The following is a 17,162-nucleotide window of genomic DNA, read 5'->3' as shown; positions in this document are numbered from 1 at the left end:
CCAGACCCTGGATTTTGGGGCATTCCTGGCACAGCCAGGGTGCAGAGTTGGTAGACATGACTGGGGGAAGCAGGTAAGTCCCGACTTTACTGAACTCTTGATTAGAACCCAATTCCAAAATAATTTCTTCTCCCTGTACCTCATGGCCAAGCTCTGTATCTTCTCCCTTTTGCATGGACCAAATAAGATTCTGCTCCTTATCCTTTACCAGCCCAGTGGTTTTGCAATATGAGGTAGTGTTAATCTTTCTGACACTCTCTGTCTCTTCTCCACATATACCATGAGAACGCCCCTTGGGTTAAGAGTTCATTCTTACCACCCACTTTTCACGTCGTCTTTTTAGCTGCCAGCGTCTTGCCGTCATGATTGGCACCAGACAGATTCCTTAGTAGTGGTGACTGTGTACGGCCAGATTCCACTTCCTGCGTTCAACTGGGTGAAGGCCAGTCAAACTGAGGTGAGGAACGTCTGATGCTGGATGGGAAGCCAGTGAATTGGGTGATATTATAATCTTACAGGCAGAGTCGTCGTAGGCAGTAAACATGTAGGCTCCATAGTCCTCTGAGAGGAAGGTAGAGCTGTTAGGTCAGGGAGATTTATCTGGCTGACCCGTGGATGTAGGGATTACACCACTGGCCTGCTTCTCTGTCGTAATTACTTGTTCTGACCTTCTGGGATTGTTACTACCCCTGTAATTCTTTTCTCTCAGCTTCATGTCCACATTGTCTTTGATGGTAACCGTGTGTTCCAAGCACAGATGAAGCTCTGGGGGGTAAGTGAAGATAAGGGGGCACAGGAGGGGGAGGCAGATGGGGTAAAAAGAAGGGCCAGGCTGGAATGAATAGAGGGTGTCTTGAGGGAAGGAGTTGTAGTGGGAAAGTGGAGGTTTTCTCTTCATTTGCTTTGATATTCTCTCTCTCTCCCTCTTCCTCCCTCTTTTTCTCCCTCTCCCCCCCGCCAACTCCCCTTTCTTTCCTCTTTCTCTCTCTCCCTTATTTATTTCTTCCCTATGTTTTTCCCCACCTTGCATTTTTTATTTTTCTCCCTGTCATTCATCACCATCCTACCCTGACTCCAATCCCTTTGATTTCCTCATTTTCTCTTCTGTGTTCCACTATCTTTCCCTCCTCCTCAGGTCATAAACGTGGAGCAGAGCTCTGTCTCCTTGATGCCATCTCGGGTTGAAATCTCCCTGGTCAAGGCTGACCCAGGATCCTGGGCCCAGCTGGAGCACCCCGATGCACTGGCTGAGAAGGCTAAGGCAGGGGTTGGGTTAGAGATGGATGAGGAAGAATCTGAGGATTCAGATGATGACCTGAGCTGGACAGAGGAGGAGGAAGAGGAGGAAGTGATGGGGGAGTAGTGACACCAGACAGTCAAGTGTCTAGATAGGACCTCAGTGACTCCCTTAGGATCTCAGAGGCCAGGATATGGTTGGCCATGTGGTGTCATTGAGCAGCAGGAGGCAGAAGGAGGGGAGAACAAAAGTGTCCCAACCATTCTGTTTTTTTCCCTTAAATAAATCTTGTATTCTGCAGTTTCACATAGTGTCGTTCTCTCACCTCACTATCTAAGATTGTATTCGTTCCCTCCAACTTCCGTGTGTGTGCAACACACGTGTGTGAAAAAAGCACATGTAATCAATTCTTCACAACCACCAAGTATTTACTGAGTACTTACTATGTGCCCAGTTATATGTTAGGTGGTTTAGAGGTATCTGAGAAACAGAAGACTCATTCATTCCTCTCAGGAAAATTGTAGTCAGGCTGACAAGTCAAGGCTCTACATGAGATAATAATAAACATTATCAGGTAGTTTAACTGAGTGCTAAATTGTGCAGTACAGTTTTGAAAAGCTGTAGGAGTTGAGAGAATGGAGTGATTAATGTGGACTGTAGTAGAAAGGGAAAGCTCCATGGAAGAAGTACATTTTTTACAGCTTTAATTAGATACAATACACATCCCATACAATTTGCCCGTTCAAAGTGTAAAATTCAGGGTTTTTTTTTTAGTGTACTCAGAGTTGTACAACCAACCACAATCAATTTTACAATGTTTTCATCACTCCAAAAATAAACTCTGTACCCATTAGCAGTCACTCCCAGTGTCCCCCCCAAACTCATAGCCCTAGGCAACCACTTATCTACTTTCTGCCTCTGTAGATTTACCTATGCTGGATATTTCATATGAATGGAATCATACAATATGTGGTTGTTTGTGACAGGCTTCTTTCACTTAGGATAATGTTTTCAAGGTTCATCCATGTTATAGCATGTATCAGTACTTCATTCCTTTTAATGGCCAAATAATATTTCACTGTGTGGATATACCATTTGTGTTTATCTCTTCATCAGTTGAGGTATATTTGGGTTGTTCCCACTTTTTGCTATTATGAATAACGCTCCTATAATAATGCTCCCATGCATTCATGTTCAAGTTTTTATGTGGACATATGTTTTCATTTCTCTTGCATATATACCAAGTGTAATTGGAATGTAATTTCTGGGTCAAATGGTAACTTTTAACCTTTTGAGGAACTGCCAGACTGTTTTCCAAAGAGGCTGCACCATTTTACATTCCCACCAGCAGTGTATGAGGGTTCCAATTTCTCCACATCCTCAATAACACTCTTTTGTTACTTGTCTTTTTTTATTACAGCCATCCTAGTGGGTGTGAAGTAGAATCTCATTGTGGTTTTACTTTGACTTTCCCTGATGGCTAATGATGCTGAGCATCTTTACATGTACTTATTGGCCATTTTTGTATCTTATTTGGAGAAATGTCTACACAAATCCTTTGCCCATTTGTTAATAGGGTTGTTTGTCTTTTTATTGAGTTGTATTTTAAAAATATATTCTGGAGACAAGTCTCTTGTCAGATATATGACTTATAAATATTTTCTCCCATTCTCTGTGTTGTCTTTACACTTCCTTGATGGTGTCCTTTGATACACAAAAGTTTTTAATTTTTATGAAGCCTAATTTATCCATTTTTCCTTTGGTTGCTTATGCTTTTGATGTCATATCCTAGAAACCATTGCCTAATCCGAGGTCATGAAAATTTACTCCTATGTTTTCTGAGAGTTTTATAGTTTTAGCTCTTATATTTAGGTCTTTGATCCATCGAGTTAGTTTTTGTATGTGGTGCGAGGTAGGGGTCCAACTTTACATTTTTGCATATGGATATCCGGTTGTCCCAGGACCATTTGTGGAAGAGACTATTCTGTCCCCATTGAATTGTCCTAGCACCCTAGTTGAAAACCACTTAACCATAAATGTGAGGGTTAAGAAATATATTTTGAATGGAAATTTGAAGAATGAGAAATTTGGATAGATATGGAAGAGTAGGGAGAGCCAGTCTTGGGTAGGAAGTTGTTCTATTTTACTTTTTGTGTTTTATTATAAATTCCAAAGCAATACATATTGTCACTGTAAAAGACTCAATGCAGAAGTATATGGAGTAAGAAGTAAATGCTCCTCTTCAGATTCTCTCCAAGCTTAGTCCTTTTGCTGTTTGTAACCACTGCTAACATATCAGAGGGTATTGGTCCCCCGACCAGGGATTGAACCCATACCCCCTGCAGTGGAAGCGCAGAGCCCTAACCACTGGGCCACCAGGGAATTCCCTCAGAAGGGTATGTTTAAGCAAGGGAACAAAAACGTCAAGTGAAGTGTCGCTAGATTGGCAAGAGCCTAAAATGCTACATCAAGGATTTTGAACATGATTTAAAAGAGAGTTAAAAAGGCATTATAGGCCTTTTTTCTCTTTTAATTGATTTTTGGCTGCGTTGGGTCTTTATTGCTGTGCACGGGCTTTCTCTAGTTGCGGCAAGTGGCCACTACTCTTCGTTGTGGTGCAGGCTTCTCACTGCGGTGCTTCTCTTGTTGCAGAGCACAGGCTCTAGGCATGCGGGCTCAGTAGTTGTGGCTCGCGGGCTCTAGAGCACAGGCTCAGTAGATGTGGCGCACGGGCTTAGTTGCTCCATGGCATGTGGGATCTTCCCGGATCAGGGCTCGAACCCGTTTCCCCTGCCTTGGCAGGCGGATTCTTAACCACTGCGCGACCAGGGAAGCCCGGCCTTTTCTTTTTAAAAGTAGATTTTTTTCTTTTTGGCTGCTCCACGTGGCTTGGAGGATCTTAGATCCCCAACCAGGGATTGAACCCAGGCCCGTGGTAGTGAAAGCGCCAAGTTCTAATCACGGGACCACCAGGGAATCCCCTTAAATGTAGATTCTTAATTAGGGGACTGATATCTCTTTTTTGAGTCTACTTGAGTCAGATTTACTCCCTCAGCTGCCTCGTGGCTTGTGGGATCTTAATTTCCCTATTAGGGATCGAAGCCGGGTCCCAGCAGAGAGCACCGAGTCCTAACCATTGGATCGCCAGGGAATTCCCTGAAAATAGGATTTTTCTTGACAGTCAGGTTTTGCTAGTCTATAAAGTGATAACATATCTACCATACCATTGCATCAACTTTAGGATTAAGGAAGATTGTATTCATCTGCTGAGGGAGTAAAGTATCATGTATAGAATGCCACTGTGTGGGGCACTTCTACCCACATTATTTTATTTAATCCTCACATCTGCTCTGTGGGGTAGGTATTATTATCCTCAATTTTTATAGATGAGGAAACCAAAGCTCAGAGAAGGACATAGCTAGCCTGAGGTCACATGGCTACTGATTAAAACCTCAGTCATTGTTCTAGAGCCATCTGAGAATGTCCAAAAGCTAAGGACCCAACGGGGATCTTAGAAGAGGAGCTTGATATCGCATCCCTGTAGCCTAGCAGAGTCCCTTCGACAAGCCTATCTGGGAACCAGCGAGGCCCTTAGTTGATCAGTGATATCTCACACTGATATAACGCTTTCCCAACCACTTTTTGTCTCTGATCACCTCATCCCTAACCTAAGTGGGACCCCTGGGTACTTTACCTCTCACTTCATCCAGATCAGTAGTTATCTCCCAGTTACACCAGATTTAGTGTTACTGACTCTGGGACCCCTGTTTCCACTGTCCTCTTTTTCCCTTTCTGCTCCCAAAGTCCAAGAACACTGCTAGAGGGAGAACCAAGCAGACCAATATGAATTCATGCTGTCCAATTTCAACTTGGCCCTTGCAGCTGCTCAGCAACCCTTTTATTTGTCTCATACATTCCCTGGCACTCTCCCCACAGAGGCTGTTCCAGAACGTCTTCTTTCTCCTCAGACTACAAATTCCAATCTCCCTGCTTCTACTTACACAGATTTCATATTAGATACTTTCATCTGATTAACTGTCCCTCCTGCAGCAAATCAGTAATATCTTTCTCCCTTCCAGCCCTGTCCTCTAGCCATCCAGTTTCCTTCCCGGGAAAGCAATCAATGTTCTTGATCTCTTATTTATCCTTTCAGAGATACTTTATGACTCTACAAGCAAAAATACGGAAAGGAGGGAACTTGCACTGGTTGTTAAAGATAAGTAGGATTTGGATAGGTGGAGAGACAGGAGATGATATTCCAAGCAGAGGAAACAGAGGTGGAAATGAGTACAATATATTTAGAAAACAGGGTATAGCAAGTAGAGTAATCCCCTGAGAAATAATCCCACCTGCTGCCTCAAGTGCTACCTCTCCTTTTCTAGTTCTGACTTCAGCATGATCTGCTTCCCTGACTGTCCTGCTCTACATACCAGCAGAGTAGAAATCTGACACTACATGGCCCCTCACCCATTCTATCTTGCCTGGACCTCCGTTACTATTTATCGAGCCATCTGTTTCAGTCCTGCTAAAGAGGTCCTAGCTCCTTCCTGAGTAAGTCTCCGGGCCAGACACCTTCCATTTCTTCGGTCACATGGACAATTTCCTCACACCATTGAAAGCAGGACAATGAATATAGAATATGCACTGTACAGACATTACTGATCTTACCAATATATACAACAAACGGAGGTCAAGGAAACATGTTAATCTATACAACAGAGATGGAATTGGCAAAACCCAGACTGTGAAACTACTGAAAAACAGTCCAACTTCCTCAACAAAAATATTGCAAGGAAAAAAAGAGATGAAGGGGAACCTTCAGTTTAAAAGTGACATATAATACATATCCACCAATCACAATGTGTGGACTTTATATGGATACTAATTGAAACCAAAAAAGCTGTAAAAAATTCTTTTGACATTTATGAAACTATTGGAAATTTAAATGCTGACTTGGTATTTGATGATATTAAGGAAATATTGCTTTTTTTATGTGTGCTAATGATATTACCATTATGATTTTTTTAAAAAGGATCCTTAACTTTTAAAGATACATACTGAAATATTTAGGTATGGAGTGATGTCATGTCTGGGATCTGCTCCAAAATATTACAGGACGGAGAAATAGATGAAACAAGAGTGCCCAAGAGTTGATACTAGTTGAAGCTGAGTGTTTGGTAAATGGGGATTCATTATACTATCCAGTCTACTTTTTTACATGTTTTAAATTCTCCATTAAAAAGCTTTTTAAAATGTTACTGAATTGTCAAACATCTGATGAAAGTTTGTGTACTAGTCTGAAGGAGTGGAACAGGAGGAGCTGGAATATGAGAAGAGGAAGGTCTGGAACAGCCTCTGTGGGGAGAGTGCCAGGGAATGTATGAGACAAATAAAAGGGTTGCTGAGCAGCTGCAAGGGCCAAGTTGAAATTGGACAGCATGAATTCATATTGGTCTGCTTGGTTCTCCCTCTAGCAGTGTTTTTGGACTTTGGGAGCAGAAAGGGAGAAAGAGGACAGTGGAAGCAGGGGTCCCAGAGTCAGTAACACTAAATCTGGTGTAACTGGGAGATAACTACTGATCTGGATGAAGTGAGAGGTAAAGTACCCAGGGGTCCCACTTAGGTTAGGGATGAGGTGATCAGAGACAAAAAGTGGTTGGGAAAGCGTTATATCAGTGTGAGATATCACTGATCAACTAAGGGCCTCGCTGGTTCCCAGATAGGCTTGTCGAAGGGACTCTGCTAGGCTACAGGGATGCGATATCAAGCTCCTCTTCTAAGATCCCCGTTGGGTCCTTAGCTTTTGGATATTCTCAGATGGCTGTCAGACAGCTCTTAGCAATGACTGAAGTTTAAACAGGTGGAATTCATCACTAAAGCTGGAAATTCTGCAAGACACATGGTGGGAGGAGTAATTACAAAAAAAACACTACTCTTTACTATGATCTAAGCACTGTAATAAAATATGTATATATATACACATTTTTTCTGTTATCTCTCTATATTATATATATCAAATGAGATTTTATATTCTCATTTAATTCTCACAACAATGTATTAAAAGCATTATTATTTTTTTTAATAGATGAGGAAACTGAGCTTCAGGGGGGTTACGTAATTTTGTCTAGGTCACATAGCTATCAAGTGTCAGAGCTGGGACACAAATCCAGGTTTGAGTAGAAAGCCTGTGCCCTTTGGTGTCCAGCATACTTTCCAGCAAACACCTCCTTCCATTAAATCACTGTTATTTTGCCAGTGACATCCGTTAATAAAATTATAGATGTGTTCACACCAAAAAGAATTATACACTGAATTGAAAGCTTTTGGTAGGTAAGAAGTTAATTGACTAGGGTGGAAGAGATAGATACTTGGAGGCAGTGAAACCAGTTGAAGATAATCACAGTGGTGCAGGGGAGAAAGATGAGACCTCAGACTAAGTGGGTGTGGTAGTAAGAATGGAGGAGAAAATAATGGATTTAAGAGATATGTCTTAGTTCAGGCTGCTATAACAAAGTACCATAGACTTGGTGGCTTATAAACAACATAAATTTATTCATCACAGTTCTGGAGGCTGGAAGTCTGAGATTAGGGTGCCAGTATGGTCAAGTTCTGATGAGGGACATCTACCAGGTGGAGAGCAAAGACACGAAGCAAGCTCTCTCATGACTCTTACAAAGGCACTAATCCCATTCATGACCTCATCTAATCCTAATTACCTCCCCAAAGCCCCATCTCCTAATACCATCACAATGGGGGATAGGATTTCAATGTATGAATTTTAGAGGGACACAAACATTCAGTCCATAACACAGGAGTGAAAGTAATGTGGCCATTGCTGGTCTTCTGTGTTCCTTGAACTTATGCAACTCACTCCTTCCTCAGTGCCCCTGTACTATCTGTTCCCCCTACCTGGAATAATCTTCCTCCAGGTCTTTGAATAGCTGGCTCTTTCTTGTCACTCACAAGTCTCAGCTCAAATATCACCACTCATGATAGAGAAACAACTCATTATTTCAAAATTTAATCAATAAAGGGAGAGAATCAAGCATTTATCCTTCCTTTCCTAGATGAACTGGGTAACAAAATAGTAGATGAAAGGACATGTTTTCCAAAACGATTCCAATTAATAAAAAGAAATGAACTTAGAATATCACCATTTTGCAATCCTTGATAAATAGAGATAGTGAGCATCAGCAGCTTCTAAGATTATAAAAAGACATCAGACATTATGTCTATCCTGTAGTCATACGAAAGGGATGGAACCTCAGTTTGATCTAGTCTTTGGATCCAGCTGCCAATTTGCAGGAAATACAGACATAGTAACTGCATGATGCCTATGCAATTGGCAAACTGCTGAGTGAGAAGTTTCACAGGTCAAACTTGAGTTCTTCCATAAAAAAAGGTAGAGCCTTTCTTGACCATCTTCCCTAAATATGCACCCACTCTCCAAGTTACTCTCACATTACCCTATTTTATTTTCCCCATATCCCTTATCATCAACTGAGGTTTCCTTACATGAGAAGCAATATAGCATAACAGTTAAGAGGACAAACTATAACATCACGCTGCCTGGTTTCAAATCTTGACTACTTACTGGCTATGTGACCTTAAACTACTTAAGAGTTATGGACCTCAGTTTCCCCAACTATAAAATGGGATTAATAACAGTGCCTATATCATAGGGTCATTAGGAATATTAAATGAGATAACATATCTATCTCATAGCTTATCACAGTGCCTAGTACAGGATAAGCATTATAAATGCTAACAATATTATTGCATAATTATTTTTTTGCTTATACATTATTTCTCTCTTTGACTAGCATATGTCTTTCTTCACTATACCCAGCACCTAAAACTGCCTAGCACATATATAATATGTGCTTAGTAAATGTTTGTTGAATGAAGGGCCTGAATTATGGTGGCAAAGAAAGATATGAAGGAAACATATAAGGTATTATTTTTTTAATAGATCTTTATTGGAGTATAATTGCTTCACAATACTGTGTTAGTTTCTGTTGTACACTAAAGTGAATCAGCCATATGCATACATATGTCCCCATATCCCCTCCCTCTTGAGCCTCCCTCCCATCCTCCCTATCCCACTCCTCTGGGTCATCGCAAAGCACCGAGCTGATCTCCCTGTGCTATGCTGCTGCTTCCCACTAGCTAACTATTTTACATTCGGTAGTGTATATATGTTGATGCTACTCTCACTTCGCCCCAGCTTCCCCCTCCCACCCCGTGTCCTCAAGTCCATTCTCTATATCTACATCTTTAGTCCTGCCCTGCCACTAGGTTCATCAGTGCCGTTTTTTTAGATTCCATATATATGCATTAGCATTTGGTATTTGTTTTTCTGAGTAATTTCACTCTGTATGACAGACTCTAGGTCCATCCACCTCACTACAAATAACTCAGTTTCATTTCTTTTTATGGCTGAGTAATATTCCATTGTATATATGTGCCACACCTTCTTTATCCATTCATCTGTCGATGGACATTTAGGTTGGTTCCATGTCCTGGCTATTGTAAATAGTGCTGCAATGAACATTGTGGTACATGTCTCTTTTGGAATTACGGTTTTCTCAGGGTATATGCCCAGGAGTAGGATTGCTATTGGCGCAGTGGTTGAGAATCTGCCTGCTAATGCAGGGGACACGGCTTCGAGCCCTGGTCTGGGAGGATCCCACATGCCACGGAGCAACTAGGCCTGTGAGCCACAATTACTGAGCCTGCGCGTCTGGAACCTGTGCTCCGCAATAAGAGAGGCTGCAATAGTGAGAGGCCCGTGCACCGCGATGAAGAGTGGCCCCCGCTTGCCGCAACTAGAGAAAGCCCTCGCACAGAAACGAAGATGCAACACAGCAAAAATAAATAAATTAATTAATAAACTCCTACCCCCAACATCTTAAAAAAAAAAAAAGCAGCCAGCTGAAATGTCCTGACCAAGAAAGACATCATTTAAAAAAAAAAAAGTAGTTCTATTCTATTTTTAGTTTTCTAAGGAACCTCCATACTGTTTTCCAGAGTGGTTGTATCAATTTACATTCCCACCAACAGTGCAGGAGGGTCCCCTTTTCACCACACCCTTTCCAGCATTTATTGTTTCTAGATTTTTTGATAATGGCCATTCTGACCGGCATGAGCTGATACCTCATTGTTGTTTTGATTTGCATTTCTCTAATAATTTGTGATGTTGAGCATCTTTTCATGTGCCTCTTAGCCATCTGTATGTCTTCCTTAGGGAAATGTTTATTTAGGTCTTCTGCCCATTTTTAAATTGGATTATTTGTTTTTTTGATATTGAGCTCCATGAGCTGTTTGTATATTTTGGAGATTAATCCTTTGTTGTTTCATTTGCAAATATTTTCTCTCATTCTGAGGGTTGTCTTTTTGTCTTGCTTATGGTTTCCTTTGCTGTGCATAAGCTTTTAGGTTTAATTAAGTGCCATTTGTTTTTTTTAAATAAATTTATTTATTTTATGTGTTTACTTTTGGCTGCATTGGGTCTTCGTTGCTGCGCACAGGCTTTCTCTAGTTGTGGTGAGCGGGGGCTACTCTTCATTGTGGTGCTCAGGCTTCTTATTGCAGTGGCTTCTCTTGTGGAGCACAGACTCTAGGCATGCAGGATCCTATCCTGTACCATTGGTCTATATTTCTGTTTTTGTGCCAGTACCATACTGTCTTGATTACTGTAGCTTTGTGGTATAGTTTGAAGTCAGGGAGCCTGATTCCTCCAACTCCATTTTTCCTTCTCAAGATTGCTTTGGCTATTTGGGGTCTTTTGTTTTTCCCCAAAAGTTATTATTTAAAAAGAAGAAAAAAACTTGGACTTGATTTTTTTTTTCTGATACGGGAGGGAAGGGTATAAAATAATTACTCCAAGGCTTCAAACTTAAGTAATGGTAGAAGGCTAGTACTTTTAACAGAAACAGGAAAACCGAGAACTAGAACTAATATTATTTGAATAATCCGCTAATGAATTTTATTTTAGGTACGAGTTTGAAATGATGGCAAAGCATAAGAGTGGAAATGCTAGCAGGCAGTGAATTGTAAATGCAAAATTAGAGTTCATGAGAAAAGTCAGCACTGAAGATAGATTTGAGTATCATCTGCCTCAATGTGACACTTAAACATTCAACTTACTTTGTATGAGCTGCCTTCATCTTTAAAAAAACAAAAAAACTCGCAGATGTGAAAAAAATGGAAAATACAATATTTGAACACTTAAATTGTTCTCAGGGAAAGTCACTGTTAGGAGTTTGGTGTGTATCATTACAAATATTTTCTATATATTTACAAACAGATATTGGCATATAACATGTACAGACATAGTAAAAATCTGAGCAGATACCTGCATTTATATGGAGAAATTTGTTTTTTCTTTTTGGCCAATTTGGAATCATTCTATAATATTTTTCTGTAACTTACTTAATCATTAAGCATATCACTTTATTGTACTTTAAGATATTTCCATGTCAATATATATAGATCTCTGACATGCTTTTTTGTGTTGCATAGTACTTTTTCATATGGATATGCCATGATTTATTTAACTATTCCCCTATTGGTGAACACAAGTTGTTTATAATTTTTTATTGTTACAAATTATGCAGCAATGAAAATCGTTATACATGTATCTTTGAATATTTGTGCTACTATTTTTTGAGGATAGATTCCTAGAAGTGGGATTGCTGGAAGGAAAGTATATACATCTTTACACATCTAAAGTGTTAATAGATACTGCTCAATTTCCCTCCACAAAGGCTGTTTCAATTTATATGGTCACCCAACAGTGTATGAGGTACCATTTTCCCTAATACCCTCATCAATACTTTATGTTATCATTAAAAAGTATTTTTACCAACCAGATATGCAAATAATGGTATCTCACTTTTATTTTGCACTTCCTCTGGTTACAGGAAAGGGTAAGCATTTTTTACTGAATACAGTAGTCCCCCTTATCCATGGTTTCACTTTCCACAGTTTCAGTTACCCTCAGTCAAATGTTGTCTGAAAATATTAAATGGACAATTCCAGAAATAAGCAATTCATAAGTTTTAAAAAAAATTTATTGAAGTATAGTTGATTTACAATGTTGTGTTTAATTTCTGCTATATAACAAAGTGACTCAGTTATACATATATGCATATATATATATATTCTTTTCCATGATGGTTTATCACAGGATATTAAATACAGTTCTCTGTGCTATACAGTAGGACCTTGTTGTTTATCCATCCTATATATAATAGTGTACATCTGCTAATCCCAAACTCCCAGTTCTTCCCTCCCCCACCCCCCTCCCCCTTGGCAACCACAAGTCTGTTCTCAATATCTGTAAGTCTGTTTTTATTTTGTAGATAGGTTCATTTGTGTCGTATTTTAGATTCCACATATAAGTTTTATCATATGGTATTGGTCTTTCTCTTTCTGACTTACTTTGCTTAGTATGATAATCTCTAGGTCCATCCATGTTACTTCTTTATCCATTCATCTGTCGATGGACATTGAGGTCGTTTCCATGCCTTGGCTATTATAAATAGTGCTGCTATGAACATAAAGGTGCATGTATCTTTTCAAATTATAGTTTTGTTTGGGTATATGCCCATGATTGGTATTGCAGGGCCATATGGTAGGTCTATTTTTAGTTTTTTAAGGAACCTCCATACAGTTCTCCATAGTGGCTGTACCAACTTACGTTCCCACCAACATTGTAGGAGGGTTGCCTTTTCTCCACACCCTCCAGCATTCATTGTTTGTAGAACTATAATTAGCAATGATGAGCATCTTTTCATGTGCCTATTGGCCATCTGTATGTCTTCTTTGGAGAAATGTCTGTTTAGGTCTTCCACCCATTTTTTGATTGGGTTATACGTTTTAAATTGAACACAGTTATGAATAGCAAGATGAAATCTTGTGACATCCCACTCCAGATGTAAATCATCCCTTTGTCCAGCATATCCGTGCTATATACACTACCCTCTTATCAACCACTTAGTAACCTCCTGGAGGTTATCAGAGGTCTCAGTATCACAGTGCTTGTATTCAAGAAACCCTTATTTTACTTAATAATGGCCCCAAAGTGCAAGAGTAGATGCTGGCAATTCGGATATTCTCTTACTGTACCTAATTTATAAATTAAACTTTATCATAGGTATGTATAGGGGGAAAAACATAGTATATTTAGGTTTTGGTACTATCCGTGGTGGTTTCAGGCATCAACTGGGGGTCTTGGAAAGTATCCCCTGCAAATAAGGGGGGGTTTACTGTATTAATGTACAGAATTTCAATTAAACTCTGTTTTCAGCCCCATATGTCATGTCCATCCTCTGGTGTACCTGGTGTCTTGTATCTTTCCATAGTTTTACTGGTAAAATGGCCCCTTCTTATCTGTATCCTTTGTACTAGACCAAAATTTCTTCCCAGCTACTATTTCAGCTACCATTTCTCTTGCATCTAGAAAACCCCAAGAACTTTTTGTCCTTTTAGGTTTGTATGTATTTTATATACTATTTTGGTACACTTTTAGTGGTGCCTCAGACAGGATTTGGAATGCTATATTTGTTGTATACTAAATTCTCACACGTAACCGCCTCTCTATTCAGTTCCATTCATAAATTTGTCTATTCTTGAACCATATCACAGCTTTATATAATAATTTGATATCTAGTAGGTAAGTCTTCCCTCATTTCTATCTTTTAAAAGTTTCTTGGCTCTTTTTATGTGTTCTTCCAGATGAACTTCAGAACCAACTTGTTCAGTACTCCCACCCTATCCTCTCAAATCCCAAAGAGATTGTTATAGGAATTTATACTTCTTTGAAAAAAAATTTAAATTATGAAACTTCTCATTCAGGAATATTATACATCTATCCATTTGTCAAATATTCATACTTAGAGCCTTCAGTAATATTTTGTAATTTTATTCATGTCATTATTTTGTACGTTTCTTGTTAGGTTTATTCCTATCATTTTTTTTTTCACTGCTGTGAATGGGATCTTTTCCCCCCATTATATTTTCTAATTGGATATTGTTTTTATAGAGAAAAGTTATTGATTTAAAACTTAAACTCTATTTCTGTTTAATTTTAATAGTATATCAGTTCATTCTCTTAGATTATCGATATATCATATATAAACAGGGACATTTTATGACGCTTACTTTACAACATTTTAAAATTTTATTTATTTATTTATTTTTGGCTGCGTTGGGTCTTCGTTGCTATGCGCAGGCTTTCTTTACTTGTGGCGAGCAGGGGCTACTCTTTGTTGCGGTGCGTGGGCTTCTCATTGCAGTGGCTTCTCTTGTTGCGGAGCACAGGCTCTAGGCGTGTGGGGTTCAGTAGTTGTGGCACGCAAGCTCAGTAGTTATGGCTTGCAGGCTGTAGAGCGCAGGCTCAGTAGTTGTGGCACACAGGCTTAGTTACTCCACAGCATGTGGGATCTTCCCAGACCAGGGATCAAACCCATGTCTCCTGCATTGGCAGACGGATTCTTTTCTTTTCTGTTTTTTTTAAGAGAAACAGGAACTCTCATTTATTGCTGGTGGGAATACAAAATAACACAGCCAGTTTGGAAGACAGTTTGGTGGTTTTTTTACAACTTTAAACGTATTCTTACCATACAATCCAGCAGTCATACCCTTTGGTATTTACCCAAATGAATTGAAAACTTACAGCGACACAAAAACCTCCATGCAAATGTTTATAGGAACTTTATTCATAATTGACAAAGCTTGGAAGCAACTATGATGTCCCTCAGTAGGTGAATGGATAAACTGTGATATATCTAGACAGTGGAATATTATTCAGTAGGCAGGCGGATTCTTTTTTTTTTAATTTATTTATTTATTTTGGGCCGTGTTGGGTCTTCGCTTCTGTGCGAGGGCTTTCTCCAGTTGCGGAGAGCGGGGGCCACTCTTCATCGCGGTGCGGGGGCCTCTCACTGTTGCGGCCTCTCCCGTTGCGGAGCACAGGCTCCAGACGCGCAGGCTCAGCGGCCATGGCTCACGGGCCCAGCCGCTCCGCGGCATGTGGGATCTTCCCAGACCGGGACACGAACCCATGTCCCCTGCATCGGCAGGCGGACTCTCAACCACTGCGCCACCAGGGAAGCCCAACATATCTTCTCTCGTCTTAATGCTTTGACTAGAACCTGCAGAGCAACGTTCAGTGATAGTTGTGAAAGCAGGTGAATATTCTTGGTTTTGTTCTGACTTTAAGGTGAATGCCACTAGTATTTCACTATTAAATATGATGATTGCAGTTGTTTTCTATATTCTTTATCAAGTTATAAAATTCTCCTGTCCCTAGCCTACTGAGAAAATATTTTTAAGGTACTACAAGCATAAGGTAAAAAATTCAAACGGTACAAAATGGTACGTGAAGAGTTGCCCATTTGTATTCCCTAGTTTCCCAGTTCCCTTACCAAGAAGCAATTCCTATTAACAATTTTTAGGTGAACTACCAGAGATAAATTGATGCAAATGTAAGCATATATGTGAATATGTTATTTTTTACACAAATAGTGGCATACTATAAACACTATTCTAAACCCTGATTTTTTTTGTTGATAAATCAGCTGTCAGTCATTTATTTGTAGGTAATCAATCTGTCTTTTCTTTTTGGCTCTTTTCCCCTACTTTCATTATAGAAAATTTCAAACATACAAGAGTAAAGAAAATAGTATACTGAATTCCCATGTACCTGTCACCTAGCTTCAGTAATTATTAACTCATGGCCAATCTCGTTTCATCTATATTTCAGTAACCCCTGCTCCTCCACCCACACAAGATTATTCTGAAGCAAATATCCCACATCATATTATTTCATCTCATCCATAAATATTTTGGTATGTATCTCTAAAATATAAGGACTTTTCTTAAACATTACAACAAAACCACCACCTCTAAAAACTTAACAATTCTTTAATGACATCAAATGTACAGTCATTGTTCAAATTTTCCTGATTGTCTTATAAATGTTTGTGTGTTTATTTTTAGTTTGTTTGAATCAGGATCCAAATACAGGCTATACACTGCAATTGGTTGATATGTTTCTCAAATCTCTTAATCTATAGGTGCCCCTTCCTTCTTCCCCCCCCCTTTTTTTTTCTCCCATGGGATTTATTAGTTCAAGAAACTGGGTGGTTTGTCCTATAGCATTTTGCATAAAATGGATTTTAGTAATTGCGTCCCTGTGGTAACATTTCCCTGTTCCTTATATTTCCCGAATATTGTTTAGAACTAGAGACTTGATTAGATATAGATTTAGGTTCTACTTTTTCCTCTATTGAGGGACAAGAATATGTCCTAGGTAGTATTGTATACTTCTATAAGTAGTATACTTCTAAAAGTCCCTTGTTTCTTTTAAGATTTCTTTGATGTTCTTAAGTCTCATTAAAATGTGTCTGGGTGGGGATTTCTTTCTTTGTTTTCTTTTTCCTGTTTGGGATTCCTGAGTTTTAAGATTGGCATTTTTCATCATTTCTCAGCTATTTCTTTTCAAATACTGCTGCTCCACTGTTTTCTCTTTCTTTGCCTGAACTCCAATTAGACATCAGCTGTAAGTATGGGGTTTTTAAAACTAAGGCCGTAGGCCACGAGGGATCAGATGACTTCAGAGCAAAAGTCTGCTCTAGCAATTACCCAGTAGAGTTGTAATTATTCATTGTTTCCTCTGCTTTACTGCCAGTGCACCATATATGTGTATATGGACAGAGATATATATCTCCATACACACTTAAAATATGTCTTGAAATTCATTCCATATCAGTATATAATTTACCTCATTTCTTTATTTTTTTTTAAGATTTTTTTTGATGTGGACCATTTTTAAAGTCTTTATTGAATTTGTTACAATATTGCTTCTGTTTTAGTTTTTTGGCCACGAGGCATGTGGGATCTTAGCTCCCTGATCAGG

At 39.3% G+C, this 17,162-nt stretch overlaps 1 protein-coding gene across 1 annotated transcript in view; it reads left to right on the top strand.

Annotated features, from left to right (window-relative positions):
* The window catches only part of ITGB1BP2 (integrin subunit beta 1 binding protein 2), a 3,616-nt gene extending 2,253 nt beyond the window's left edge, over positions 1-1,363 (top strand). Inside the window, 4 exon segments of the mRNA XM_024758121.1 lie at positions 1-73; positions 344-457; positions 710-772; positions 1,136-1,363. The exon segment at positions 1-73 is cut by the window's left edge and continues 5 nt beyond it. Coding sequence (XP_024613889.1) covers positions 1-73; positions 344-457; positions 710-772; positions 1,136-1,363 — 478 coding nt within the window.
* The last annotated feature ends 15,799 nt before the right edge of the window (positions 1,364-17,162 follow it).

The sequence above is a fragment of the Neophocaena asiaeorientalis genome, unplaced genomic scaffold, assembly GCF_003031525.2.
Source record: "Neophocaena asiaeorientalis asiaeorientalis breed wild unplaced genomic scaffold, Neophocaena_asiaeorientalis_V1.1 scaffold760, whole genome shotgun sequence".
Taxonomy (NCBI): domain Eukaryota; kingdom Metazoa; phylum Chordata; class Mammalia; order Artiodactyla; family Phocoenidae; genus Neophocaena; species Neophocaena asiaeorientalis.
This window is presented reverse-complemented; position numbering and strand designations above follow the sequence as displayed.